The following is a 26,639-nucleotide window of genomic DNA, read 5'->3' as shown; positions in this document are numbered from 1 at the left end:
CCTCACTCGACCTGGCCGCAGGCCCCTGGGCGGACGGCAGGTCCCTGGCGGCGGGACAGACCAGAGCCCGGCGGATGCGCCCGGCACGCCCCGAGCAGCCCCTGCGCCCGCCGCGCCGCCGCCAGGCCGTTGGGCCGCCCGGGGAGCCCCAGCAGCGCCGCCTGGGTGCCAGGAGCCCCGCGCGCCCGCCCGGACCAGGCTGCCCAGATGCGGGCGCCACTCTACTTGTTGCTGCTCGTCGCCCACGCCGTGGACATGCTTGCCCTGAACCGAAGGAAGAAGCAAGGTACGAGGGGAGGCTGGGCAGGGTGGCCGGGGATGAGCTTGGGGCGTCTGCCCGTTACCCAAAGCCCTGGGCCATTGGCTCCTCCAGGTAGGCGGCAGTCCCACTTTACAGATGGGGAGACTGAGGCTCCGGGAAACCCACTGAAAACCATTGAGCAAGCTGGACCAAGGAAGCTTTCCATGGAGAGAAGGACTAGCAGGAATCTCCCCATAGTAGCCACATCGCTGGCCAGGAGGAGCATGGCTCTGTGCAGAGACAAGCCACCAGAGCCAGCTTGGGGTGGGAGGGGTGGGGGACACGGGGACTAGGAGACAAAGTTAATGGCTTAGAAGCCATCCCAAGCGTTCATGCTGAGCCAGGAGGTGACATAAGGAGCCCGGGGCTGGGAGTCCAGATGCCCCCAGTCCCTGCCCCATCACTGACTCTGATTCAGGTGTGTCCTCTCAGAGGGCAGTGATCCTCGGTGGGGCCCCTCTGGTGAGCTCAGCCGGACATGAGGTCTGAATTCAAGTCCACTTATTTTGGGGACGACTTGGAAGAAGTCCAGCCCCTCAGAGAGCCTCAGTTTTTCCATCTTGACCTCTTAGAGCCACTAGAAAGATGCACCAAGGTTCAGATTATAAATGTACCAGGGGCCCCATGCACACTTACCTCTAGGTCCCATGCTGCAAGGGTCAGAATGTCCTCAGGAGGTGAGTTTGAGGCTGTCACTGGGAGAGGGAGTTGGCAGAGCCTGTGCCACCGAGGAGCGGTGGCGAGCAAGTCCCCTGCCTGAGCTGGGCAGCCCTCTGGCCTCTGGGTGCTGGTCTGAGAATGCCAGCTACTGTGCCAAGGGTTTTCCATGCACTAGCTCGCTGAACCCCCACTATGTCCTCACGACACAGGGGTCATCCCATTTTGTAAAGCTGGGGTTCCAAAGCCCAAACAGGTTAAGTAACTTTGCTCAATTGTCCAGCGGGTGAGTGGAAGAACTTGTGCCTTCTCTCTCCCCAGCTCTGGTGTTGGGTCTGAGCAGGGCAAAGTGGTAGAGAGAGGAAGAGAGTGGCTTGCCTTCTGGGGGTTTCTAGTCCAATGTGTAAAAAGCCCTGCATGGGCACAGTCACTCCTGGGGGGAGCAGGAAGACGAGTGAGGCTGTGGCAGGTGGGATTGGATGGGGTGGGGGAGATGTGGCCCCAAGGGCCCCAACCCCTGCTGTGACAGAGGGACCAAAGGAATGGAGAGGCTGATGGGCTTCTGCTGAGCTGGGGGCACTTTGGGGCTCCGTGGGGCACTCCTCTGTGAGTGGCCTTTGTTTAGTGGCTAAGAGCATGGCCTCTGGAGCCAGCCTACCTAAGTTCAAATCCCGGCTTCCTCAGTTACCAGCTGAGGGACCTCGGGGAAGTCACTTTGCCTCTCCAATCCTCAGTTTACCCGTCTGAGAGTCCTTTAACCACCTTTCCTCTCATTGACTCATCTTTCAGATGGGAATAATAATCTCAAGTATCCAACTTGTAAGGAAGATGAGCGAGTGTGTATGGTATGAGCAGCTGGGTGCACAGGCTCCTGGTGGGCACTCGTAGGTATTCATCATTCTCATTTCCTGTCCACTGTGTCCTCGGCTGCTCTCAACAGCCTACTGGAAGGAACAGGGAGATGCTTATTTTCTAGATGAGGAAACTGAGGTTCAGAGAGGGGAACTGACTTGTCCAAGGTTGCACAGCAGGTAAGGAACAAAGGAGGCTTGAATCCCAATCTGTCTGACAGGATGCTGAGATCTCTCCTGAGCTGTGTTGGTCTTCCGTTTTCAAAGCCTCAGTTTCCATAGCTGAAGAGGATCTGGTTTAGAAGATCTTTAATATGTTTCTCAGTTCTAAAAAAAAAAAAAAAAAGGAAGAAAATAAAGAAAAATGAAAAATTCCAACCCGTCCCCTCATCCACAGCTCACCACCACCTCCCCAGGAGCTGAGTGAGGAGGTGAGAGACAGCTCTCCTTGCACTGCCCCAGGCTGGGGAGGTGCTTTCAGCAGCCTTTGCCCCATAGCTGATCTCTTGTCTGCAGGACACACACCTGCCCAGCATCTTTAGAGAGAGCCTTGGGGCTCCACTTAGTTGGATGCAATGGGCAAAGCCTTGGATTTCAGTCCCATCCCTGACCGGGTTGTGCTGTGTGACTTTGGGTGAGTGTATTTCCACCCTTCTCCCCACCCACAGCCTCAGTTTCCCTATTGGCACTGGGATGGGGGGGGAGTGGCTAAACAAATCCTTCCTATAGCGTATTTTGCAAGGCAGCCATAGCAGTCCTGGCTACATAGGTTTGGGAAACACTGGGTTTTGCAGATCTCTTGACTGCAGGACTTCTCAGCATGGGGAAGAGGTGGAGATAGAGAGGAAACCCTTTCCCACACTCATTACCCATTGGACACCACTTCTCATGAGGCATCTGCTTGGAAAGTTCTGCATGCAATCCCCCCACAGTCCTACCAGCTTTGACTTTCTCATCTAACTTTGGCAGAAGAATGTGCCTGAAGACACGTGGGTATTGGCAGTGCTTCGTTCATTCATTCATTCATTTGCTTGTTCATTTAACAAGTGTCACCGGGCAGTCTATGCGCCAGGCTCTATGTTAAGGACCTTGGGGATACCAAGGTGAGCAGACCTGGGCCTGCCCTTGAAGAGATGCCAGTATGGAGGGGTGACCCTTCCCTGCCCTTCCCCAGCTCCTTCCACACCTAAGTCCTTGGCCTCAGCCTTCAGCCTGGTCTGCAAGGTCAGGAGCAACGACTTGTTGGGCCCAGCAGCTGCCTGGCCCGCGCCGTCACCCTGGGGGCCTGGCTCCCACAGAACCGTGTTTCCCTAGGCCCCAGCGTCACTGTTTTATGATGAAACCCAATTTTTCTGTTTCTAAGAAAGAACGAAAGAAAAGTCTTGAGAAAGTTTCTTGGATCTCAAGTGTCTCTTACAAAACAACATTTTGGTTAATTGAGTGTAAATGAATCAGAACCAGATGGGGACGTTTCTTTTGAAATATGCTGGGGTGTCCTGGTAATGGGACAGTCAGGCAGAGTGAGGGGGCTCTGGTTCGCGTCCCCTGCCCTGGATGTGGAGCTACATTTAGGCAATGAGGAGAAGCCAGCCTGTGATGGGCTTTCTCAACATCCAAGGCCTGCTGGCAGGGGGCAGGGGGCTCCCCACAGTCACATGGAGCTTCTAGATCCTTCCAGAGCTGAGCCAGCAAAGGGCAGAGCAAGGAGCTCTGGAATTCAGGTAGGCCCAGATTCAAATCCTGAGCCCTCTTCTGCCCCAGATATGTTACCTTGAATAAGGCCACATGCCTTCTCTGATCCACAGTTTCCAAATCTGTGAAATGGAAACAATTGTACCTGCCTCTGTGGGAAGTTGCGAAGATTTGCCACAGCTCTAGAGGGGAGGTGCCCAAAGGCACACAGTAGGGGCTTCAAAAGGATTCATCCACTTTCCCTTCGCATTTTACAGCAGAGTGGAATGTGCCCCGGATGTGGGTGAGGGGAGTCTCACATGGGTTGAATCTTGCCTCTGCGTCTTCCTTGCTGTGCGTCTCAAGCAAACCTCCTCCCCTCTCTGAGCCTCTTTTTCTTTACCATAAAATAACAGCCCCCATGCCAGGCCTGTTAAGTGGAGTGAATGTGATACTTCTGCGTAAGTTGCAAAGCCTGAGACAGAGACGCTGAGATTCAGGCAAGCAGGGACAGGGATGCTGGCATCCAGGTGATGCTGGGTTCAGATACAGGGCAGTTCTGAAAGGGAAAAGAGATTCCTACGGAGCAGAGCGAGGGTGATAATTGGACACTGAGGGCTGAGGGGATGGCGCTGTGTCTCTATAGAATGCCACCTTGTGCCTCTCGGCCTGGGTTTCTTCAAAACATAGGGGCTGGTTGAGAAACGGAAAGCAGAATACTTGGCACATAGTAGGTGGTCAGTCAGCCAAGCTCCACTCACCCTCCCTCTCCTTCTCAGCAGTTCTAAAGCCATCGTGGGTACAAACAATTGCTACTTTCACCTTGTACTGCCCCACCCCAGGGGAACCCACCTCCCTCTCCCATGGATAGAAGCCATCCAACCCCACTGCCCAGCCACTGAGGAAGACCCTTGAGGCCACTGAGGGAGGGCTGGCCACTTGCCGGGTGCTCTGCATGTAGGGCTGTGAGTCCTCACCCTGCCACAGTTGTGTGTTATACCCATTTTCCAGACCAGGGAACTGAGGCTCAGAAAGGATCAATGGCCTGCCTAGGAGCTGACAGTAGCTGAACCAGAATGTGGACCCTGAGTTTTGGAGGCTCCAAAGCCTGTGCATGAACACAGCAATGAATCCTGTCCGGATTTGCTGAGGGCTGCAAGGTGGAGGCATTTGAGAGGACCCTCATCAAGAGGGGTAGGATTTAGGAATTTGTCAGGCAGAGGTGGCAGGAGGGTGGGGACTCCTGCAGGAGGAGGGGAGAGCTTGGTTGGCCAGGTGGGAAGGGCACAAGGGACCGTGTGGCCGGAGGTCTGATTGCAGATAGGGCCAGAGTCCGGTTATGGAGGGCCTTGGGTGCCACTCGTCTGCCATGAAGAAATATTTATTGAGCCCTTCCTCTGGGCCAGGCCCCGGGCTAGGTGTTGAGATGGGTGCTCCACCGTCCCTGCTGTCACAGGGCCCAGCGTCTCCTTGAAATCTGTCGGTGAGAATGCCACCGATAGGACCCCCTAAGGCTGCTCCTCAACGCAGCCTTGACAGGCAGGCCAGTGGTGTCCCCATCTCTGCTGAGGAATCTGACACTCGAACAGGGGACATTGCTGGGCTAAGGTGTCACGAGGGTAAGGTTTATTCATCCAACCTTCTGTCTAGTGAAAACAACTGAAGCTTACATGAATTCAGTTTTTCCAACTGTGGTTTGCAGTCCATCAGCAGGTTGGGGCAATAAATTTAGTAAGTTGCAGCCAGCGTGTTTGAATGAAATGGAATGGAATGGAAAGGAACAGACCAGAATTGAATAAAATAGAGTAGCATCAGCAAACCTTTTTGTAAAGGGCCAGATAGTAAATATTCCAGGCTTTGCGGGCCACAGATGATCTGTCACACATTCTGCTATTCTTGGCTCGCAGATCGTACAGAAACAGCCAGATTTGGTCCACGGGCTGTGGTCTGCCAAGCTCCTTTTTAGAAAATATCAGAGTGTATTGCAAGCGTTAAGATTAATTAGTATTTTGACCAGTGTGTTTCAATTGCCTGACATATGTAAATGTGTGTGCGAGTGGGTGGTGTGTATGCACATAGGTGGGGGCGTGTGCACACGTCTGTGGATGTGTGTGTCAATGAGTGTGTGCGTGTGGCTGTGGGTGTGTGTACCGTCGGTCGTGTATATTGTGTGTACTGTGTGTGTACTAATATAAAAATGTATTTCTTAACCATTGTCAAAAAAATGTGGAAGCTCTTGTATCGGCCAAGCCCATCTTCTGTGACCTTTTCAGTTGTAACCTGACACAGGCCCTCCTGGCAGCTGTGAGAGGTGGGTTCCGGGAGGGTCCCTGTATTACAGATGAGGACATGAGGCCCAGTGGTCGCACAGCAGCAGGCAGGGCGGCTGGGATGGGAACCCAGGGAGTCTGGCTCCAGAGCTCTGAACGCCGCGTGGAATTGCCTCAGTGAGCAGCACCGCTCCAGACACGTTTTGCAGGTGCTTAGTTCAGATGCTCGTTTCTAATCACCCCGAATCTGGCGGCCACATCTCTCCCCAGGTGTGTGGATTTCAGCCCCTGGGAGGTGGAATAATCAGTCGGAGCCCTAAATATCCTCCTGCATCAGACACCTCTGAACAGCCAGCGTGTGGCTGTCGTTGTATGTTCCTTTCTCGTTCGTCCTCACCCTAGCCCTGTCTGGTGGACGTGGCTGCCCCCACCCCACGTCCCCCCACTTCCAGAAGAGGAAAGCTGGTTCAGAGAGGGGGACTGGCTTATCCAAGGTCATGTAGCACATACGTGTGTGACCTGGGTCTTCCTGATTCCAAAACTCACAGGAGCAAACCCTGCCCGCTGTAGACTTCTCCAGAAAACCCATCTAATGCTGCTATTAACCACCCTCTTGTTTGTGTGGCACTTTACAGTTTGCATGGCAGGTCAACTTTCATTTTCTCTCTGGAGTTCTGGAGAAGGATTACAGAACAGTGGAGTGTGAAGGCTTAAAAGAGACCGATACTTGTAAAATTGGAGGCACAAGTGGGGAAGCACCTTACCCGAGGCCGCCCAGCTGTGGGTAGGAGTGAGGATGCGGGAGAGACTGGGGGTGAGGGCAGCTTTGAGTAGGTGGAGGAAGGCAGCCCGCTGCTGGGCCTGACAGGTCTGGTTTAGAGCCTCTCAGAGCCTCAGTTTCCCCCTGTAACCTGGGATCGCTGTCTGCTTTGCCTTTTTCCCAGGGCTGGGATAAATGTCACAAGAGAAGACGGAATCTAGGCGCTTTCCCACATTGAAGGCTGTCTGCAGAGCTTTCTTAATAACCGGAGCCCAGCCCAGGGCTGGGTGCCTCTCAAAGGCTTCTAGAGTTACCTGAGTGACGTGAAGCTGCCACGTAGGGTCTGTGGCTTGGCTGTGTGGTTCCATGAGAGGGACTGGGCTGAGGCCTGGGCCAGACACAGAGCCATCATGGCCTGGAGGCCAGTCCTTCCCTCGGAGCCTTGGGCTGTGGGCACCATCGGGACAGAATGGTCCCGGCCGTGGCGGACACCCAGGAGCACACTCCTCACTTTTATCTCTACGCACATGTATGTTCCTAAAAACATATCTTTTTTCTTTAAAAGTACTTAACTTTCATTGGCATCAAAGGTTTAAAAAAGTCTCTTTTTGGTTTGGTTTTGTGGTTGAGCATTTCCTCTATGCCAGATGTCACCTGCATTCTTTTATTTAACAATGTCAGGTTTTGTTCCAGGTACTTAATGGATATTAATTGATTCAGTTCTCTTAATAAATCTGCGAAGTGGGTAGTGTTATTATCTCTATTTTACAGATGAGAAAACTGAGGCACAGAGAGGGGGCTTCCTGGGTTTGGAGCAGTGGGCATTGTCCCCCACCTTGTCACATTGAGCATTCTGATTAGCTGGAGGTGTCCTGCCAGGGTCCTAATGTCCTACTCAGCCAAAGCTGAAGCCTTTACAGCGCCCCCAAGAGCCATGAGAGGCCTCCAGGGTCCTAAAGAGCCCTGAGCATCGTAAGCTCCCCGAGGGAGGGAGAGGCAATCAGCAGGGGACGTTTCTCCCCGCCCCCCCCCCCCCCCGTATCTCCAGGCACTTTGTACGCAGGACTTTACAACAACGGGGTGGGCTCAGAGAGGGTCCCAGAGGCCAGAGACCTGCCCAAGCTCATGCACCAGACCACCTCACTGCGGGACAAAACCAGGACAGGAAAGAGCCAGAACCTGTCTGAGTCCACTCCCAGCCCCGAAGAGTCATTCAACAAGTACTCATTGCGCACCTACTGTGGACCAGGTACTGGCAGCTGAAGCACAGAGCACTTCAGCATCTTGTTCAAGGTCACACACACAGTTCCCTGTCCCCATCACGTGAAAAGAAAAGGAACTGTTTCCTAATATTTTTCTCAATGAGTGGAAACCACACGTACCTGACAACTTCATGACAGTTTTGCCTATAGGACAATTGCAAGACAATTTCTTACACAGTGTCACATACTTGACAGCATTGTGACGCTTTCAAACACAAGACAGTTTTGTGACAGTTCCATAGACAGATTTGGTTTTGTGACAGTTTCGTACTTGGGACAGCTTCGTGACAATTCTGTGTTCATGGCTCACAGGGTGCTGAGCTCTGGGAAATGGGTCCGGGGGAAGCTGGCTGGAGGGGGTGACTCCCTTCCCTGTCCCCGTCTCAGCTGGCTGTCCCTCCCTCCTATTCAGCTTGCCGAATAATGAAGAATCCAATAACAGTCCTTATTCCTAAATACGATCTTTCTGAAGGTCACTGGCGGCTGCTCTGGGCCATGCAGTGCCCTGAGGGCTCCCACCAGGAACGCAAATGTAACTTCTCCTAAGGAGTAACTAATGGCAGGCAGAAAGCATCTGGTCCTTAAGGGGTGGGGAAGCAGAGATTTGGCTTGGTGTGGGGAGGAAAGCCAGGCACAAGCAGCCTGCGCTGGACAGTGTCCGCCCCCCCACCTGGTACCCCAGAAGGCCCAGCAGGGGCAGCACGGGCCAGGGGCCTTCTCCATGCTTCCACTCGGGGGCCTCTAGCCTTCAGAGGTGGGTCTCACCTGTCCACACACCCATGCTCGGGCACGTAAGAACCCATCCCCTCCTCTTCCTGTCATGCTGAGCTGAGCGGGGACTGTCCCCAACTTGGACCACTTAGGGAAATGTCTGTCCTATGAGAGGTGAGAGGAGCCAGGTTGCCCCTTCCAAATATCACCCCGAACATCCCCACCCCCATCCATCATCGGGCCACCAGGGCAAGGCACTGTGTCCCAGGAGAAAGAGTCTGTGGACTGGGTCAGCTGTGGTGGTGAGTCTGGCCCCGCCACTTCCAGTTGCTGGTCTTTGAGTCTTAGCCGCCGCCGCTGTGAACTGAGGAGCACTGACAGCACCTCCCTCCCTGCTGCTGACAGTGAGGTCTGGGGCCAGCACCATCGGCTTCCCAGGGGAGCTTGCTAGAAAAGCAGAATCCCAAGCCCCACCCTGCTCTTTGGCATCAAAATCTGCATTTTAACCCCAGACCCCCGGACACTTGTGTGCACATTATATAATAGGTGGGAAGCCCTGGCTGACCTCACAGAGTAGCTTTTGGAGATCGCATGAGTTCATGCATGTCCAACACCGGGCACATCGCAAGCATGAAACCAACAGCAGGTACGGAGAGGTGGTGGCACCTCTTGTTTTTAATAAGCAACCTCAGGTGATGCTGATGCAGGTTTAAATTTGAGGATTACCACTGGCTGTGAAATCAACAGATGTGGGTTTGAACCCTGGCTACACCACCACCCTCCTCCAACCGGCCCGTATAAACCAATGTCTATATGGGATTCCAGGGGGGCAGAGAATCACTCCTAGAGAGTTTGGAAGGGACCTGACACACAGGGAACGGGCATTTCATCGCCTGATTGAACACACACCTACTGATGGGCTCCTTGTTGGACTTGGCTCTGAGCCCCGAGGGGCAGAGGTCGTCAGCTTTCTTTACATTTCTATGAGCCTGGTCCTCCCAACTAGACTGTAGCTCCCTGGGAACAGTTTTTGAGAACATTTATGAAGCTACAGTTCATTCATTCATTTAAGAAACAGCAGCACCTCCAACGTGCAAGGCGATGTGGATTTAAAGGAGAACAAGCCAAGCTGGGCCCCAGCATTCAAGGGAGCATCTCTCATGAATCAAGTAATAACATAGCGCTTATTCCTCTGCCCTTAACTGTGCTAAGCACTTTACATGGATGAGCTCATGTCATCTTCACAGGTGCCTGGGGGGGGGCGGTGCATGCTACTATTGTCCGAATTTTACAGAAGAGGAGACTGAGGTTCAGAGTGGTGAAGCCACTTACCTAAGATCACCCAGCCAGGAAGTGGTAGTTTTTCAGGCCCCAAAGCCAAGACCACCTCAGTGTTCCGCTGAACATAAGGCCATGAGGCCTTCTGGGTTCCCCTCCCTCCTTCCCCCTTCCTTTACTAAGAAGGATCCAGTGGGCCAGAGACCTCTAGCCCCACACCCTGGGGAGTCTCCAGGGCTCACCCACTTGCCGGGATGGTGCAATCTACCCCCCAGGCGGGAATGTGCCAGGGGCTCTTCTGAGCCAGCCTCCAGCGGTGGCGACTGCCTCCCATATGTGGCGGCCTGCGCGGGCAGGCGGGTGCCCAGATGTTGTTTATTTCCTTTGGTCATCAGTGACATGCATCCCCCACTGCCAGGCAGGGATTGGAGGATGGTCTGCACAGCACTCTTTCTGTGCCCCCCTCCCACCCCCGTACATCATTCTGGATCCTTCCCAAGGACAGAGCAGGGACCAGGGCAGGGCCTAGCCCCCTCAGGCTCACTGCCTTGGAGCAGGGGGCAGTGGTGTCTTTCTCTCCTTCCCCGTCGTCCTTCTCACCCCCAGGGAGTCCTCAGGACAGCTGTGTTAAATCCTTAGTCCACCATGACACACGATGTTCTCATGCAAGACACACTTCCCTGGGCACACCCCAATTATGAAGAAACTCTACCCCCCAAAATGTTAGCATCAAAATAGAAAGCTCTGGACTGATTGTCAAAGCAATTCCAGGATCACAAATGCCAGCGGAAGCAGGGCAGATGGTGACAGTAATAGTAACAGGGATACCATGGAGACCCTCTTAAGTGTCAGGCCCTGCCCAGGTCCTCACAACACACCTGTGAGGTCAGCCAGTAGGATTCTTGTATTATAGATGGGAAAACTGAATCACAGAGAGGCTAAGCACTAGTTCAAGGTCACCCGGACAAGGGCAAGGGGCAGAGCTGGGATTTGAACCTGACCAGTCTGGCTCTTAACCCCGTTCCACACTAGTGGCTCTCAAAGTGTGGGCCCAGGACCAGCAGCGTCAGCACCACCTGGGAACTTGTTAGCAACATCAGCAACGCTGAGGTGGGGCCCAGCAGCCTGTGTTTTTAACAAGCCCTCCAGGTAACTTTGGCGCAGGCCCAAGTTTGAGAACCCTGCTCTACCTTGTCTTCTAATGTGAGTGAGCGAAGTGGCCATAAGGTGCAGCCCAGGGACGATAACATATGGCAGCTGACCTCTGCCCTCAGCATCAGGGACAATAATAGGGAGTGGCAGGGACTGCAGCAAACCGGAGAGCATATGTCCCATTTATGTAATTCCAACCACCAATTGCCCTGAGAATGCAGGCCCAGTGTTGCAGGCCCAGATGTCCTGACTCTTTCCAGAGAAGTCCAAATTCTGGCTTTTTAATGTGAAATCTCTTATTTTTTTAAAATTTTGGCAATCTACCCAAATTATTCTTTAAAAAAAAAAAAAAAAGTGTAGGACTAGAGTTGTTCTTGGCTTGGGTATTGAGGATATTTCAGTAACAGACTCACCGTGGGCTGCTAAAGAGATGAACTTGTCCAGGAGAACGTGTCATTTTCAGGGTCCCAGATGTCATCCTGTGCTTTGTGACCCCCCTCAAGGAATGTCCTGCAGAGAGAGAAGGTAGATGGGAGGCATGATTTTGCAGAGGTGACCCTAACTGCACTCAAAATCCCCAAATGGAAGAAAATACAGGGATCGCTAGCAAATGTTGAGCCATTGGGCTCCAGTTGAAACAAGGGGTTTGGGGCTATTCTTAGGATGTGGGTGACCCTGACCCTAAACTTGGGAAGCCTTACTTGAAGAGCACAGGTCATTCCCTGTTCCCAATAGAAAGAATAAACCTGCCCTTCACCCAGGAACAAAGCCGCCTCCTACTGTCTCTGCCCTGAGCTCTTCACCATCCAGAGGGGCAAAGACCATGTGCCTGCACCTTGCTGACCACCTTCCAGCCTCACCAACGTCTCTGGCCTCCGTTTGCTCACCTGTGAAAGAGGAGGAGGGTGCAAATGTTGGCTGGCAATCCCACTGTGCACCATGATGGTGAGGGAACAGGAAGGGAACTTATGTTTAGAGAGGAACACCTACTATGTGCCAGACACCTGCTGGTTTGTTCGCACAGCCCTCATAATAAGGCTTGTGGGGGTAGGAATTGCTGCCACAATTTTTCAGATGGGGAAACTGAGGCCCACAGAAATGAGAGCACTTGTCCAAGGTCACATAATGAGTGATGGAGCCAGGATTTCACCCTGGGCACCCACACCATAATGTCCTTAGAGTCTTAAGTCCCTTGAGGGCAGAAGACACATCATCCTCTTCAACGTAACAATAATAGCTCCAGTTTATCAGATGCCTGCTGTGTGCTCAGCTCTGAGCTGAGTTTTCATGCACCATCTCTTTTAATCACAACAACTCTGTAAGATAAGCATTATTATTCCCATTTTACAGCAAGAAAAACTGAGGCTCAGAGAGGTAAAGTACCTTTCCCATGGCCACACAACTGCCCCTAAAGCTCAAAACCATTGAGCCCCTCTGGACCTGACACAGAGTAGGGGCTGAGTAATTATTTGCTGAGCGAATGAGTGAATGAATGACTCAACCCTGGGTTAATGCATGTGTTCAGAGTCATCATGAGCCTTCATCACTTTGTATACTGTCAAGCCTGGTGTGTTTAATTCCACTATCATTCTCCATAAAATGGACAGCCAAGTCTCAACTCATCCCTTGGGTGCTTGGAGAAAGACGGAGTGACTCAGATGTCATTCTAAGCTGCTCCAGCTGCTGGAGCAACACAGGGCCATACTTTTGGGGCTGACTGGCTTTTTGATGGGGGGGAGGGGACGAAGATGGTCTTGATTACGGGAGACAGTTGTTAAGGGAAATTACGTGGGGTGCCTGCCATCTGCTCTGATGTATGTCCCGAGAAAACTTGGGGAGGTGGCAATTAGAGCTTAAATGCTCTTAATTAGAAATACACATCCGAGCTGGAAGAGGGCAGCAATAGAGGCCAAGATGCACTTGAGGTGCAGAAGGACCCAGGGAGATCCAAAGTGTGATCCCTAGAACCCCAGGGTCCCCTGGGGCATCAGAGCAGTTATGCTGGGGGATGGGGCTCCAGGCTCTCACCCCCGCCAAGGCAGAGCTGCTCCACCAGGATCTGCTTCCTAACTAGTAAGCTACATCCATTTTGATTGTAAGTTGACAGAAGAGAACTAGCCCAAGTGAAAAAGTGACTTTCTTTGGAGCTACAGGACAAGCCAAGCCTTGGGAGGGACTGGAAGGCTGTCAGAAACTTTGTCTGTCTTAAGAGCCCACGAGGTTTCTGGTTGCTGCTTCTCTCTCTGCATCTGATTTGTTTATTTTTTCTCTCTCTGCTTCTGTATTAGTCAAGAGTCATTTGGTGCAAGTGACAGAAAACCTAACTCAAAGTGGCTTGAGAAAAGAAGAGAATTTGTGGATCCCCCAGGGGTGGATCCAGGTGCCCAGGTGACTCCATTTGCAATCTGTCTCTGCTGCTGCTGTGTGGCCTCCATTCTTGGGAGGCTCTTCCCTAATGTGGCAGCCATAAGCTCTGGCCTACATCCTTCCAGATCCAAAGAGTGGAAAAGAAAACACACAAACACACACACCCATTCAATCAAACAAAAATCCCAAAACTAGCTCCTGTTGGGAAGTGTGCCTGTGTCTGAATTAACCTCTGTAGTCAAGGGGACCTGAGGCTCTGATTGGCCAAGCCCACATTAAGTGCATCTGGGTGGAGATGGCACATGAACCTCAAAGTCTGAGAGCGAGAGGGGTGGGGTCTCTGCTAGGTAGCACCCACCAAGGCTTCTCACACGTGCACAGGAACAGGCTGCCTTCCCCACCTGCAAATGTCCTTAGGTCAAAAGGCCAGCCCAGACCATTGTCTGTCAGCCCAGAGTCAAAATTTTCAAGAGAGGAGGTCTAATTAGCTCATCCTGATGAGCTGCTGGTCGCTGTCTGAAACCACCACTGGCCAGCATCAGGGCCAAGTAGTGCAAACACGGGTGCCAGGGCCAGTCCTCAGGGAAAGACATGAGCTGGGAAGACACCTCCAAAATGCCTATTACATTTATTTTGGACTTGTTAAAATTCACATTCCTGGGCCCAAACCAGATACTTTGTAAGTCTTTTCCACTCTTTGGATCAGGGATTCTTATGCATAGTCAAGTTTAGGAACCATCAAGTTTGGCTCTTTCTAGAGCAGCACTGTACAAACTCTAGTTGTCATTACTTATTATTCATAAAGTCAGCACTCAAGGCCCTAAATTCGTCACCGTAGAGGGGGAGTCTGGGGAGGGGAAATGGCATTTCTTGTCTAATGGGTTATAGAGATGTGCCACTGAGACCATGAGAATTCAAAAAGTCAGAGGTGCCATAACAACATACAGGCACTAGAGGGCACCCTCGGCAACTGCCAGGGTCAAGGATGCAGCAGAAGACAGAGCCGCCACCCCTCAAAGACCTGGGCTTGAAAATCCATTCTGCGGGCCAACACTCCCCGAGATCAGGGACTGTTCTTGGGTTCTTTTGCCTTTAGCATATTGAGACATCGTTCTACAAAAATTTGGCCGCCTGACCTTGGGGAAGGGCCCCGCCTTCTAGCCTCAGGGTCCCCATTGAAACTGCAGGGGTGGGGCTGAGTGATCCCTAAGCTCTTCCGAGAACGGTAAGAGATTTCTTTGCCTCCACCTTGGAACCCTTATCGCATCCTACTTTGCTATCACTTTTGTGGGCTGCAGTCCTTCCCACCAGGTTATGAGTCCCATATGGGCAGGGGCCAAACGTTGCTCACCCCTGGGGCCCCAGGCTCTACCTGGCACAGGAGGCCCTGAACAAATGCTCACAAGAGAGCAGGGTGGGGCGGATAGATGTGGGTCTGCCCCTGCTGATTCTGCATGACCCTGGACACATCATTTCACCTCCTTGAGCCTTGGTTTCCTCAGCTGCAAAATGGGCAACGACATCCATGTCGGGGTGTGAGTCTCCGTCCACAAATCCAGTTTGTAGGTAATGCCACTTTGTTTTGCTGTAATGGAACATAATTTGTAATTGGAACTCGTATTCTGCCAAGTGGCAGAGATCACCTCAAACCAGTTGAGGGTCCCCTTACCCCTTGGCGATGGGGTTGCGTCTTCAGGTCCAGTGGGCTTACGTGGTGCCGAGGCACAGAGGCGGGCACCCTCGTCCCCGCTGACGTCAGTCTGTGCCGGCCTGCGCGGCTGAAGACCCAACATCACCAGTCACTATCGTGTGTCAGAAAGGCCCAGGGACCTAAACAAGATGGACGACGCTTTCCTCCCTCTCCCATAAAAGAAGCTCTGCAGTACACAGTCCCGGGTTCGTAAGGCCGCGCCAAGGTGTCTTTCTTTAAGAGCCCTCTGCCACCTGGATCTGCCCAGCCCACTGCTATCAAGTCTGCAATCCCGCGGGCGGAAGGGAGAAGGGGAGGAGAATAGCGAGGGCACTTCCGGGGGCGGCACCGGGACACGCCCACTCACATACCATTGGCTAAGTCTCAGACACATGACCACATATAGCTGCAAAGGTGCCTGGGAAATGTAGTCTTAGAAGACGTGCACGCCGCTTAAAATCAGGGTTCCATTAGGGAGGACGAGGAAAGGAATGAACGTGGGGGACAACTACTACAGTGATCAGGGACGTGGGCCTCCACAGCTCTCAGAATCCCCGTCCCACGTCTACAGAATTTGTCCCCTTCCACTGACCAAGACCTCAGCTTGAGGATGGGACAGGGCTAGGGAGGGAAGAAGCGGGGAGAAGAGGAAAAAAGAATGTCGCTCACTCCCTGGCCCAGGACACAGTAGAGGCTAAACTCTTTTCTCTTTAAGAGTATTTTTAGTGTAAATTATTTCAAACTTACAGTCAAGAATTAAAAATAATATAATGAACACTGTGTGCCACTATCCTGAGTTCAGTGTTTATTAGTCTCTTATGTCTTTTAGTATACATGTAGGTGTCATAAATGCTACAAAGTGTTGTTTTGCAGGTTCTTGAACTTGATATAAATGGCTCTGGACATATGATTCATTGTGCACTTTGCTTTTCCCTTTCAGCATTGTCTCTGAGATGTGTCCACAATGATACCTTTCACTCTGCCTCAGCCATTTGTCATAGCTGGGTTGTGTATGTGGCACGTGGCTGTGATGTGTGACTACACCACAATGTGCTTATCTATTCTTTTGACAGAGAGTTAGTTTTCTCAATTGTTTGCTATTGAACAATGCTGCAGTAAACATCTTTGCACATATCTCTTTGTGCACATATGCAAGAATTCCTCTAGGCCAGTGGTTCTCAAAGTGTGGTCCCTGGGCCAGCAGCATCAGCATCACCTGGGAACCTATTAGAAATGCAGGTTCTCAGGCCTAAGGAATCAGACACTCCAGGTGGAATCCAGCAATGTGTATTATCACAAGCTCTCAAGGAGCTGCCGATGTATGCTAGGGTTTGAGAACTGCTGCTCTAGAGTTTATGCCAGGAACCAAATTGCTGTGTTTAGAAAAGGGACATCCTTAAATTTACTAGAGACTGCTAGATTTTTCTTCAAAGTTTACACTTCTACCAGAAGTGAACATTTTATCTTATGTTTGCCAACCCTTGGGAGCATCAAAATTTAAATTTTCTTTGCCAAGTAGATGAGAAATCTGAGCTCTGCTAAATTCTCAGTTGATGTTCTTCTCTCGCTGGCCCTGGGAATCCCTCTTACAACATCACACTTTCTCTTTGCCCTGGGGTCCCTGCCAGGTATAGAGCTTTGGAAGCACAAAACCCTTTATTCTCCTTCCCTGTTACAGTTTCTCTTCCCTGGGCAAGGTCACTGTGGGCATTGCCACCATTGCTTGGGGGCAGAATCCCAGGATATGATTTAGTTATTGTGCACCTCCATATAAGCAACAGAAATAGGGTTATCAGCAGGATGTGGAGAGTCGCGGGATCCAGGGAGCTGAGGATGAGGTTTGGGGAAGGGGCAGTTCTCACCCAAGAGCTGGAGGCGGGGAGGAAGGAATGGAGTGACTGAGGGAGGGAGGGGAGGCAGAAAGGCCCCAGTCAAGGCTGGGCAGAGAGCCTGCTCTGCAACCACATGGACCCCATTCCTGTGTGCCCCCTTGCTCTTGTGTCCCACTCCCAGGACTTGGAGTCAGGGGGCTGGGTATCTGGCCAGGCTTCGGTTAAGGCCTACTCACTGCCAACTTGAGAAGGGCCAGGCCTCTTTGCTTTCTGTTCCAGGGGGAAGACACCAGGATTTGGCCTTCACCAGGCCTCACACAATGAGGAGTTCCTCTAAAAGGGAGCTGGGGCACCAATAGGAACGGGGGAGGGACTAGGAGCTGGAGAGCCAGGATGTCCCCTGCTGGGTGGCCATGAGGCCTAGGGGAGCCAAGGTGTGTCACCAGATCATTAAACAGTCTGACCCCAATGGGGTATAAACAGGAAACAGTTTAATATTTCCCCAATTGCTGCCTCTAAGAAGCTGCCCTGTCCTTTCCTGTCCCTTAATGACACCTGGTCACTTTCTGACCCTCCCCACTTCCTACCCCCAATGGTCTACCCTGCTGCCTCTTATTGCTGGGGCATCTGCCAGCAGCCAGCCTTCTTGTGTGAGGCAGCAGCAATACCACTGGTGCCTGGCTGCTCATGAGGTGGCTCTGGCCACTGACAGCCTCCTCGTGCTTGCCATGAAGGACACGCAGGCTCTTCCACCGCTGTCTCTGCCCTTCTCTGTCCCGATCTCCTTTCTCTGCCCAAAGAGATGTGGGAAGGGGGGAGATCTGCAGGGCTGCGAACACAAGTTTATGTCCAACTGGGCCAGGAGATGCTGGCATCTTCTTGCAGGCACCCCCATCTTTGTAAGGAGTTCCCTTGCGCCTCCTCACTTGGCCTAGAGGGTTGGGAACAGAAGAAAAGTCACAACACCAGCACCCACTTCCCTAGGCTGACAATCCCTAACTCCATGAGTGTTTAATCAGGGATCCTGAAGTGATGGTCGGGGTAACAGAGACTCCCCATGAGCCTTGGAGAAGCTCTTTAAGGTTCTAGGGGATTTTCCACCTCTTTTTCCCCAGCCCTCAACTTGCTATTACTGATGATAGTGGGAGCCCTTGATGCTGGTGACAGTGAGGAATGGAGTATTGTTCAGAAGCCAAGCAGGAGGCCGAAGGTCTCGCCCCAGCCCCCATGCATGTGCACTCCCTACACACTCAAAAATACACACTACTTTAGTAAGGATTAAGTTTGCCTGTAAGAGGAAACTCTGAATAACAGCAGTTTAAGCAAAATAGATGTTGATTTCTCTCTCACATAATAGTCTACACAGGCAAGTTAGGGCTAGTACAACAGTTCTTTCTTCTTCAGGGACCCAGGCTCTTTTTATCTTATTTCTCCACCACCTCACAGGATATAGGTTCCACCTCATGATTCAAAATGGCTGCTTGTGCTCCAGCCATCGTGTTCACATTCCACCAACAGAAGGCATGAGAGGATGCAAAGGGCATGTCCCTGCCCTTTAAGATGGCTTTCTGGAAGTTGCATATACTGCTTTACCTTACTTCCCATTGGCCAGATTCTGGTCCTATGACCATATCTAGTTGTAAGGGAAACTGGGATATGTAGTCTTTTGTTTGGGCAGCCATGTGCCCAGTTAGTATCCCAACGAGAGGGTCTGAGTTGCTCACACACATAGTTTGATCATCTCTCTCTCTCCTTTCCCCCTCCTTCCACCCTGGTCTGGCTGGCAGTGGGCTCTGGCCTGGGGGGCAACTGCACGGGCTGTATCATCTGCTCGGAGGAGAACGGCTGCTCCACCTGCCAGCAGAAGCTCTTCCTGTTCATTCGCCGGGAAGGCATCCGCCAGTACGGCAAGTGCGTGCACGACTGTCCCCCCGGCTACTTCGGCATTCGCGGCCAGGAGGCCAACAGGTGCAAAAGTACGTGGCTGCTCCCTTGTCTTGTGCTAGTGCTGGGCTCCTGGACACTGCTGGCCCAGATTCCACCCTCTCAGCCCAACACAGCCAGAGGGGACACAGGTGTGTGCCTGAGCCAGACTCTCAGACACCTGCTTGGTTCCAGGCTGGCTCTGCAGCCTTAGGCAAGTCAGTCCCCTCTCAGCCTTACTCAGCACTTACAGGGCCGGGAAGCTTCACTTCTGCCCAAGTTTGCTGTGTGGCCTTGGGCATATGATTCACCTTCTCTGGTCCTGGCTCAAAAGGGAAAAGGAGTCTTAACTCCTAACTTTAATTTTCTCTGTGACCTGGGACAAGCCATCACTGCCTCTGAGCCTTGGTGGAAAAGAAGCAGGGAGTCCTCACTCTCAGCCCAGATTGGTTGTGTGCCTTCAAGAAAGTCACTTGCTTTCTCTGAGCCTCAGCTCAAATGAGAACCGCAACTCCCTCATAGGCAGCCCAGTTTGACCTTGGCCAAGTCTGGGCCTCAAAGGAGACACTGAGTCCTGATCCCAATGCTGCAGATCCTGGGGCTGCTCAGAGGCCCTCCCACCCCAGGCAGACCCAGAGGGTCCCCTCCCTGGCAGCCACCCTCACCTGGGTGTCCCGGCTCTGTTACAGAATGTGGGGCCACTTGCGAGAGCTGCTTCAGCCAGGACTTCTGCATCCGGTGCAAGAGGCGGTTTTACTTGTACAAGGGGAAGTGTCTGCCCACCTGCCCGCCGGGCACCTTGGCCCACCAGAACACACAGGAGTGCCAGGGTGAGTGGGGACCTCCTCGTCCTGCCCCCTCCCCCTCTCTCCCTGGAGCAGGGGCTTGGTGAGAGGTGTCAGGAGACCTGGAAGAAATCATAGCCGAATGCCACGTGGCGATGGGAGGCCCAACAGCACCACGTCAGGTACTCCAGGCACCTACACATGGTAATCCTGCAATACACCAGCGCCAACATGACCACCAGTCTTAGGGATACTATTACGGCCAACATTGGCATCTTTATTACTACCAAGAGAGGCAGCAGGGTACAAAAAAAGAGCACTGATTTTCAAATGAGACAGATCAGGGATCAAATCTTATCCCTAACCCTTACCCATTAGTGATCTTAAGCAAGTCACCTCAGATCTCTGTCCCTGAGTTTCTCCAAGGGTCAAAAGAAAAAGTGAGACTAGAACATAGAACCTACCTCATGCGGAGGGGTTGTTAGGAGGATCAAATGAATCAATGCAATTTAAAGAGCTCGATACAGTAGCTAGCATACAGTAAACGCTCAATACATGCCGAGGTCATTATTATGCCCGCTCTGACTGTTTCCCGACAGCTCCTTGTCAGACTCCTGCCTGTGAGTCCTACATGAGGATGCCCCTCGGCATTCTCACCTGAACCCACACGTATCTCTGCCCACACGTCCTCTCTGGGCTCATTCCAACAGCTGACTCACCGTCTCCAGCCGTATCCCTCCCTGAGCAGCAGACCCGCACCGCCACCCACCTTCTGGGTGCCTTCGTTCTACTCCCCGCTAGCCTGATGCTTCCCCTGGGATTCCTCTGCCAACAGCCAGTTCCGCCCTCCCTGGGTGGCCATGGCCGAGACGCAAGCCTCATTGCTCACTCTTCTCACCTCCTCACCCTGTATCCAATCCAATCTGCTCCTGTGCTCACTTAAAAAATATTTACTAGAGCATCTGCTATGGCCACGCACTTCCTAGGTGCTGAGGACATGGCAGACAAAGCCTCTGCCCTCATGAACGTGACATTTCAGCGGGGAGACAGAAGAGAGGCATGAGAATAAATGCATAATATGTTGGCTGGCAGAAAGAACTTTTGGGGGAAAAAACGAAGCGGCATAATGCTCCCAAGCCCACCCCGCCCCCACCCATCTGTTTCCCTCCTCCCCACTCCCTGCCGCCGACCGCCTTGTTGCCACCCTCTGCCTCTCACTAGGGTTCTGGCTGCAGCCTCTTGCCTGTCTCCCTACCTCAGATCTCACTCTCTCCAGCCCACGCTCCACCCAGCAGCCAGAGGGCTTATTTCAAAATGACAGTCTGCACAGGTTCCTCTTCTGCTCAAGGCCCTTCCATGGCTCCCATTGCCCTCAGGCAGAGCCGCCCAGGCCCTGGGCGATCTGGGGCCCATCTGCCGGCTGCTTCACCCCCTGCATGTGTGCCTCCCCCGTTTGAGTTCATGCTCCAGCTTGCTCAGTTCTGGGCGGGCATCACAAGCAGAATCCCCCTGGGGACGTTGCTGGAGTTATTCCTTCCCCCTGGAGCACCCCCTGCCCCCTGTGAGCCTGGCTAACCTCCCCATCTCACCCCACCTTCCAGACCCAGTGCAGGAGTCTCCTCCTCCATGACCCAGGCTGCCCCTGGGGTCCCACAGCACCTGTCACTGCTCTGACCACCCTGCCTCCCAGCCTGGTCTCCAGTGGGGCATTCCAGGAGGACAGGCCCGGGCCAGTCTTGTCTGCTGCCTGTCACACCCGGGACAGTGCCTGGCACATAGCAGGTGCTCAGTCGTTACTGGTCGATGAACGCACCTAGCGACAAGACCGCTGTTCTAAGGTCTGGGCCCCACTGCCTCCTGAACTTGGTGTGTCCACTGTGAGCCCCTTGCTGTGTTCCCTCAGCACAACCCTTGCCTGCTCTAGGCCTCAGTGTCCTAATCTGCAAAATGGGAGTATTCATAGTTACCCATACTCTGGGCCTACTTCTCAGGGACTCTTAAAATAATCAAATGTGAAATAAATATACATGTACATTTACATATGTTAATATATATACATTTATTTGTTTACATATATTTTAAAATTACCTCCTACTAAGAACTGTTATGTCCATGACTCCTTTTTCCTCACAGCAGCACTGGGTAGCTTCTGCCTTCTAAGGTGGATCAAAGGCACATGGTCAAGTTCAAAAGCCATGTCCTGGCCAGGCGCAGTGGCTCACACCTGTAATCCCAGCCCTTTGGGAGGCTGAGGCAGGAGGATAGCTTTGAGTCCAGGAATTGAGGTTGCAGTGAGCTGTGATTACAACACTGCGCTCTGGCCCAAGCAACAGTGAGACCCTGACTCAAAAATAAATAAATCAATCAATAATAGAAACAAAATCTGTGTCCTGGTCCCAAGTGCTTCCCAGACAAGCTTCCAGCCTCCTCTCCTGCCCCTCCCCTCCGCCCCAGAACCTTCACCCCCGACTCAAGCTGCCCCGTCTCTCAGACGTGGTCGCTGGGCTCCCAAGGCTTTGCATGCCTACCTAGAATGTTCTTCCTTCTCCACCTGAGGAACTGTCTCTACCTTTAGGTCATATGTCACCTCCTCCGGGAAGCCTTCCCCTTTAAAGCTAGACAGTCGGTCACTCTGGCTTCTCACCCCAGGCTCTTAGGAGTAGCTTTTTATTTATTTATTTATTTATTTTTTTTTTTTTTTTGAGACAGAGTCTCACTCTGTTGCCCGGGCTAGAGTGAGTGCCGTGGCGTCAGCCTAGCTCACAGCAACCTCAAACTCCTGAGCTCAAGGGATCCTCCTGTCTCAGCCTCCCGAGTAGCTGGGACTACAGGCATGCACCACCATGCCCGGCTAATTTTTTCTATATATATTTTTAGCTGTCCATATCATTTCTTTCTATTTTTAGTAGAGATGGGGTCTCGCTCTTGCTCAGGCTGGTCTCGAACTCCTGAGCTCAAACGATCCGCCCACCTCGGCCTCCCAGAGTGCTAGGATTACAGGCGTGAGCCACCGTGCCCGGCCAGGAGTAGCTTTTTAAATGTCTCCCCTCTGATCCTAGTAATCGACTGAGTCTGCTGCCAGTGGAGACGGTGTCCTCAGCGGCCTGAACCCCTCAGGCCCTGCCCTTGGATCTGAAGGCCCCCCACTGCCAGCTGACCCCGCTGTCTGTCTGTCTCCCCCTTGACCCCGCAGAGGAGTGTGAACTGAGCCCCTGGGGCAGCTGGAGCCCCTGCACACACAACGGGAAGACCTGCGGCTCAGCCTGGGGCCTGGAGACCCGGGTCCGAGAGGCCAGCCACGCGGGGCGGGAGGAGGCGGCCACCTGCCCGGTGCTGTCTGAGTCGAGGAGATGTACCACCCAGCGGCGCTGTCCCGGAGGTGAGCACCGGGACGGGTGTGCGGGGCTGCAGACGGCAGGGCCAGCGGGTGGCCTTGAGTGCCGTTGGGACGTTGCCTCCGCTAATAGTATCCGTAAGTCTGCCTGAAAGGCCACCACTGGCCACATTGTCAAGTATGTGTCACTCTCCCAGTGTCTTTCAAAGGAGGGTCTTTGTTGCTGGGATCAGTCCCATGTACAGTAGGAAGATTGAACTGCCAGGAATTCTCAGCCCTCGCAGCACCTCCCAGGCAGAACCCCACTTCCCTGTCCACTAAATGCCACTGGAACCCCCTTCATTGTGGCAACCGAGACCACTACACAGATTTCCCAAGTACCCCTGGAGGCTATTAAGAACCACTGATTTAAATAGAAGAGAGGCCACAGAGTGTAGCCGGTAAGATGTGAAGGGTAAGTATTAACAGTAATGATATGGAGTCAGCAGTGTTAACTGTGCAGGTACTATGTGCCAGGCACCGTGCTAAGTTCTCTACAGTCATTAGCTCATTTATCTGCACAATGACACTATGAGGAAAGTATTATTATTATCCCCATTTTGCAGATAAGGAGACTGGGGCCCGGAGAGTTTCAGTCACTCGACCAACGGTCACACAGCCAAGGACGTGTGGACCTGGAATTCAAACATAGGTGGATGTGCAAAGAGGAATCTGAAGTCATGACAAGGAATGAGGGACCTGAAGTCAGGCAACCTGGGTACACAGCTGGGATGTGGCCGAGGCGGGATTTGAACCAGAGACACCTCTGGTTTGAGGACATGGGTATTTGGGTTGGGAGTGCAGATAGCAGAGATGGGAGCCTCTAGGAGACATGCTGGGCACTTGGGGACAGAGAGCGAGGTTGAGATGGGACCAGAGAAACTAAGAGACCCCAGACCCAGGGAAGCACCCACACAGGCAGACAGACAGGCCTCTACAGCCGTCGCTGCTGTGGCCACACCTCTTACAGCGTCTGAGAGCTGGTGGCTGATTGGCTGTATTGAAGGATCAAGAGAGGAAAGCTCTTCCCCCATATAATAATAATAATTAATAATATTAATAGCAGCAAACATCCACAAAGCACTTACCATGTGCTGGCACTGTGCTAAGTGCTTTGTACATATGACTCTAATTCTCACGGCAACCCTACCGCGGCTCCTGCATCACCCAGGTCTCAGCTCAAATATCTCCTCCTCAGAGAGGCTTTCCATGCGTCTCCCCCTCCCAAGAGTCATTTTCCATCGTCTCACGTCATAGCACTTGCGTCTTTCTGAAATGATCGTGTTCACTCCTGTGTTTGCCTGTCTAGCGTCTGTTTTTCTTACTGGAGTGTGATCTCCAGCAAGAGCGAGTCCCTGTCTGCCTTGTTCATGGCTGTCTCTCTAGTCCCTAGAGCAGGGCCTGCCATGTAGTAGGTGTCCAGGTGACATGTGTTGGGTGAGTGGATGGATGGGAGGGTGGGCAGGTAGATGGCTGGGTGCGTAGGTGGATGGATGGAGGGATGGGTGGGTAAGGTGGGTGGAGGGATGGGTGGGTGGAGGGGTGGGTACATGGGCAACTACCAGGCACGCAAAGGGAAGGGACACAAAGCCACGCACCCCTGCATCCCCACCTTCAAGCTGGCAGGGGCTGCTCTGGCAGCACCCACACCCCCTCCCCAGATGCTGTCCTCACCTGAGGGCTGTACAGTCAGCCCCAGAGCTCAGACAGGGAGCTGGCTTCAGTGCCCTCCACGGACTCAGAGTGGGCATGGGGAGCCCCAGGAGTTGGCAGCTGGTCTGAGGGGCTGCCCCTGCCCCTGCCCTGCAGAGGGAGGAGCTGGGGCTGGAGCCACTGCAGCTCTGACTCCTGGGGAGACTGGCATACAGTTGACACTCGAGCCATGAGACTGCTGTCCCCTTGCAGCTGGCTCGGAGATCTCTGACTGCCTTGCATGTGCCCTTGGAAAGTGACTCACTGAGCCTCGGTTTCATCGTGTTCAAGTGGGCACACAGCTCCCTTTGGGGAACTGAGTGGGGACCAAATCGTATGACAACGGCCTGGGTGTTGGAGACACCCTGGAAAGCAGAAATCTGGGCTGGCCTGGCTCTCAGCCACACCTCGGTTTTCTTACCTGTCAATAATAACAATGACAAACAAGTGCTTGGAAGAACACTCCAGGTGGCAGGCACAGCCAGTACAAAGGTGTGGCTGGGGCGGAGTGTGCCAGGAGGACACAGCAAGGTCAGGGAGGAGCAGGGGCTGGGCAGGCCAGGGCAGGGACTTGGTCCTTAACCCCTGGTGAGCCAGAGCTCACTGCAGGAGTTTGAGCACAGGGACCACGCGATCTCTTTTGCTCTAAGAGAGAATGTGCTGGAACTCCGCCCACTCCTCCCAGCCATCTGGGCTGGAGTATACTGACTCCAGTCCAGACTGTGACACTGAGCAAGTCATCCCCTGGCTGGGCCTCAGACTCCTCATCTGAGAAACGGGGCTAATCAGATGTTGGAGAGTCAGCTCAGCTCCACAGGGGGCAGGGGGCACGATTCCAAGTTAGGTCTCAGGTTTGCATCCCAGCCCACCCCTTCCACAGTGGGCACTGAGTGTGGGGGTCCCCTCCATGCCCGTCAAATGGGGCAACGGGGCTGTCCCTGCCTCTCTCTGCTGTCGTGAGTTGAGCACGTGGTGCCATAGCCGGCACTAGCTAAAAGCTCAATTACTGTCGCCGTCGCGATATTTGAAGGGCAGCGCCTTTGGCAGGGAGGTGAGTGGAGAAATTGGTGCAGGGACCCAGGTAAAAAGTGCTGAGTCTCCAGCAAAGAGCCTGGTACGCTGTGAAGTGAGTGCACCTGGGAGGGCCATGGGGACCCCACGAGGCCACCCTAAGTCCTGACCGCAGGTCCCCATGTGGACCTCCAGGCCTGGCCAGACCGGATGCCCAGCACAGGTGGCCCTCAGCGAGTTAGCGCCCCTCCCTCTCCCTACAGAACGAGGGGGGATGTTCAGTTTGGGGTAACCCAGCCTGCAATCTGAACTCTGAAAAGGAGGGGTTGTGAGGGCAGCCCGCAGCTGTCCTGGGCCCCATCATGAGGGAGTGGGTGGGGCACCCTCGTCTTGCAGGGCTGGGAGCCTCCCAGGCCGCATCCCGCCCTGCAGCCTCACACCAGGCCCTGTGCTCTCATTGCAGAGAGAAGCAGCCAGAGGAAGGGCCGGAAGGACCGGCGCCCGCACAAGGACAGGAAGCCGGGCCGCAGGCTGGACGCCAGGCAGCGCCCACCCACCAGGCAGCCCTGACTGCTGCACCCACCCCCTTCTCCTTCCTCCTCTTCCTCTTCCTCCTCCTCCTCCTCCTCCTCCATTTATCTTCTCCTCACTCCTCTCTCTTTTTTCCTTCTACTTTTCCTTCCTGTCTTGTGCTCTATGTCCTTTATTTCTTCAATCACTATTTTCCTCTCCTTCCTCCCTCCCTCCCTCCCTCCTTTCCTCTTTCTTCCTTTCTTTTTATCCATCTTTCTTTTCCTTTGCTCCTGTGTTTCCTCCTGTCCTTCACTGTCTCTGCCCCCAGCACGTCCCCACACACACTCACTTTAAGAGAGAGACCACGAGCCTGTGCCCTCCCTGCGGCTCTCTCTGTCTGCTCCTTAAGGAAAGCAAACATCTTTCTCTAGGCCTTTCCCTGACCCTGTTCTGACCCCACCTTTGCAGAGAAGGGGCTCAGGGGTGGGGCCCGGGCCACAGCACAGGCGAGTCCTGGGAGCTCTGCTTCTGCTCCAGAGG

The 26,639-nt window shown here is 53.2% G+C and overlaps 1 protein-coding gene across 2 annotated transcripts; it reads left to right on the top strand.

Annotated features, from left to right (window-relative positions):
* Positions 1-207: 207 nt before the first annotated feature.
* On the top strand, positions 208-26,156 carry RSPO4 (R-spondin 4). Of its 2 annotated transcripts, XM_069496441.1 has the most exons (5): positions 208-286; positions 18,590-18,778; positions 19,415-19,555; positions 22,704-22,889; positions 26,050-26,156. In XM_069496441.1, the coding sequence occupies exons 1-5, from the start codon at positions 208-210 to the stop codon at positions 26,154-26,156; spliced, it is 702 nt and encodes a 233-aa protein (XP_069352542.1). The 2 variants fall into 2 exon arrangements, with proteins under 2 accessions (XP_069352542.1, XP_069352543.1); XM_069496442.1 differs by lacking the exon at positions 22,704-22,889.
* The last annotated feature ends 483 nt before the right edge of the window (positions 26,157-26,639 follow it).

This window comes from Eulemur rufifrons, chromosome 20, assembly GCF_041146395.1.
Source record: "Eulemur rufifrons isolate Redbay chromosome 20, OSU_ERuf_1, whole genome shotgun sequence".
Lineage (NCBI taxonomy): Eukaryota > Metazoa > Chordata > Mammalia > Primates > Lemuridae > Eulemur > Eulemur rufifrons.
The sequence above is the reverse complement of the archived record's forward strand: the minus strand, read 5'-3'. Positions and strand labels throughout refer to the sequence as shown.

Coding starts and splice junctions, on each gene's coding strand:
- RSPO4 (XM_069496441.1), top strand. CDS start 208: ATGCGGGCGCCACTCTACTTGTTGCTGCTCGTCGCCCACGCCGTGGAC. Junction 19,556..22,703: donor GAACACACAGGAGTGCCAGG/GTGAGTGGGGAC, acceptor TTGACCCCGCAG/AGGAGTGTGAACTGAGCCCC. Junction 22,890..26,049: donor CCAGCGGCGCTGTCCCGGAG/GTGAGCACCGGG, acceptor CTCTCATTGCAG/AGAGAAGCAGCCAGAGGAAG.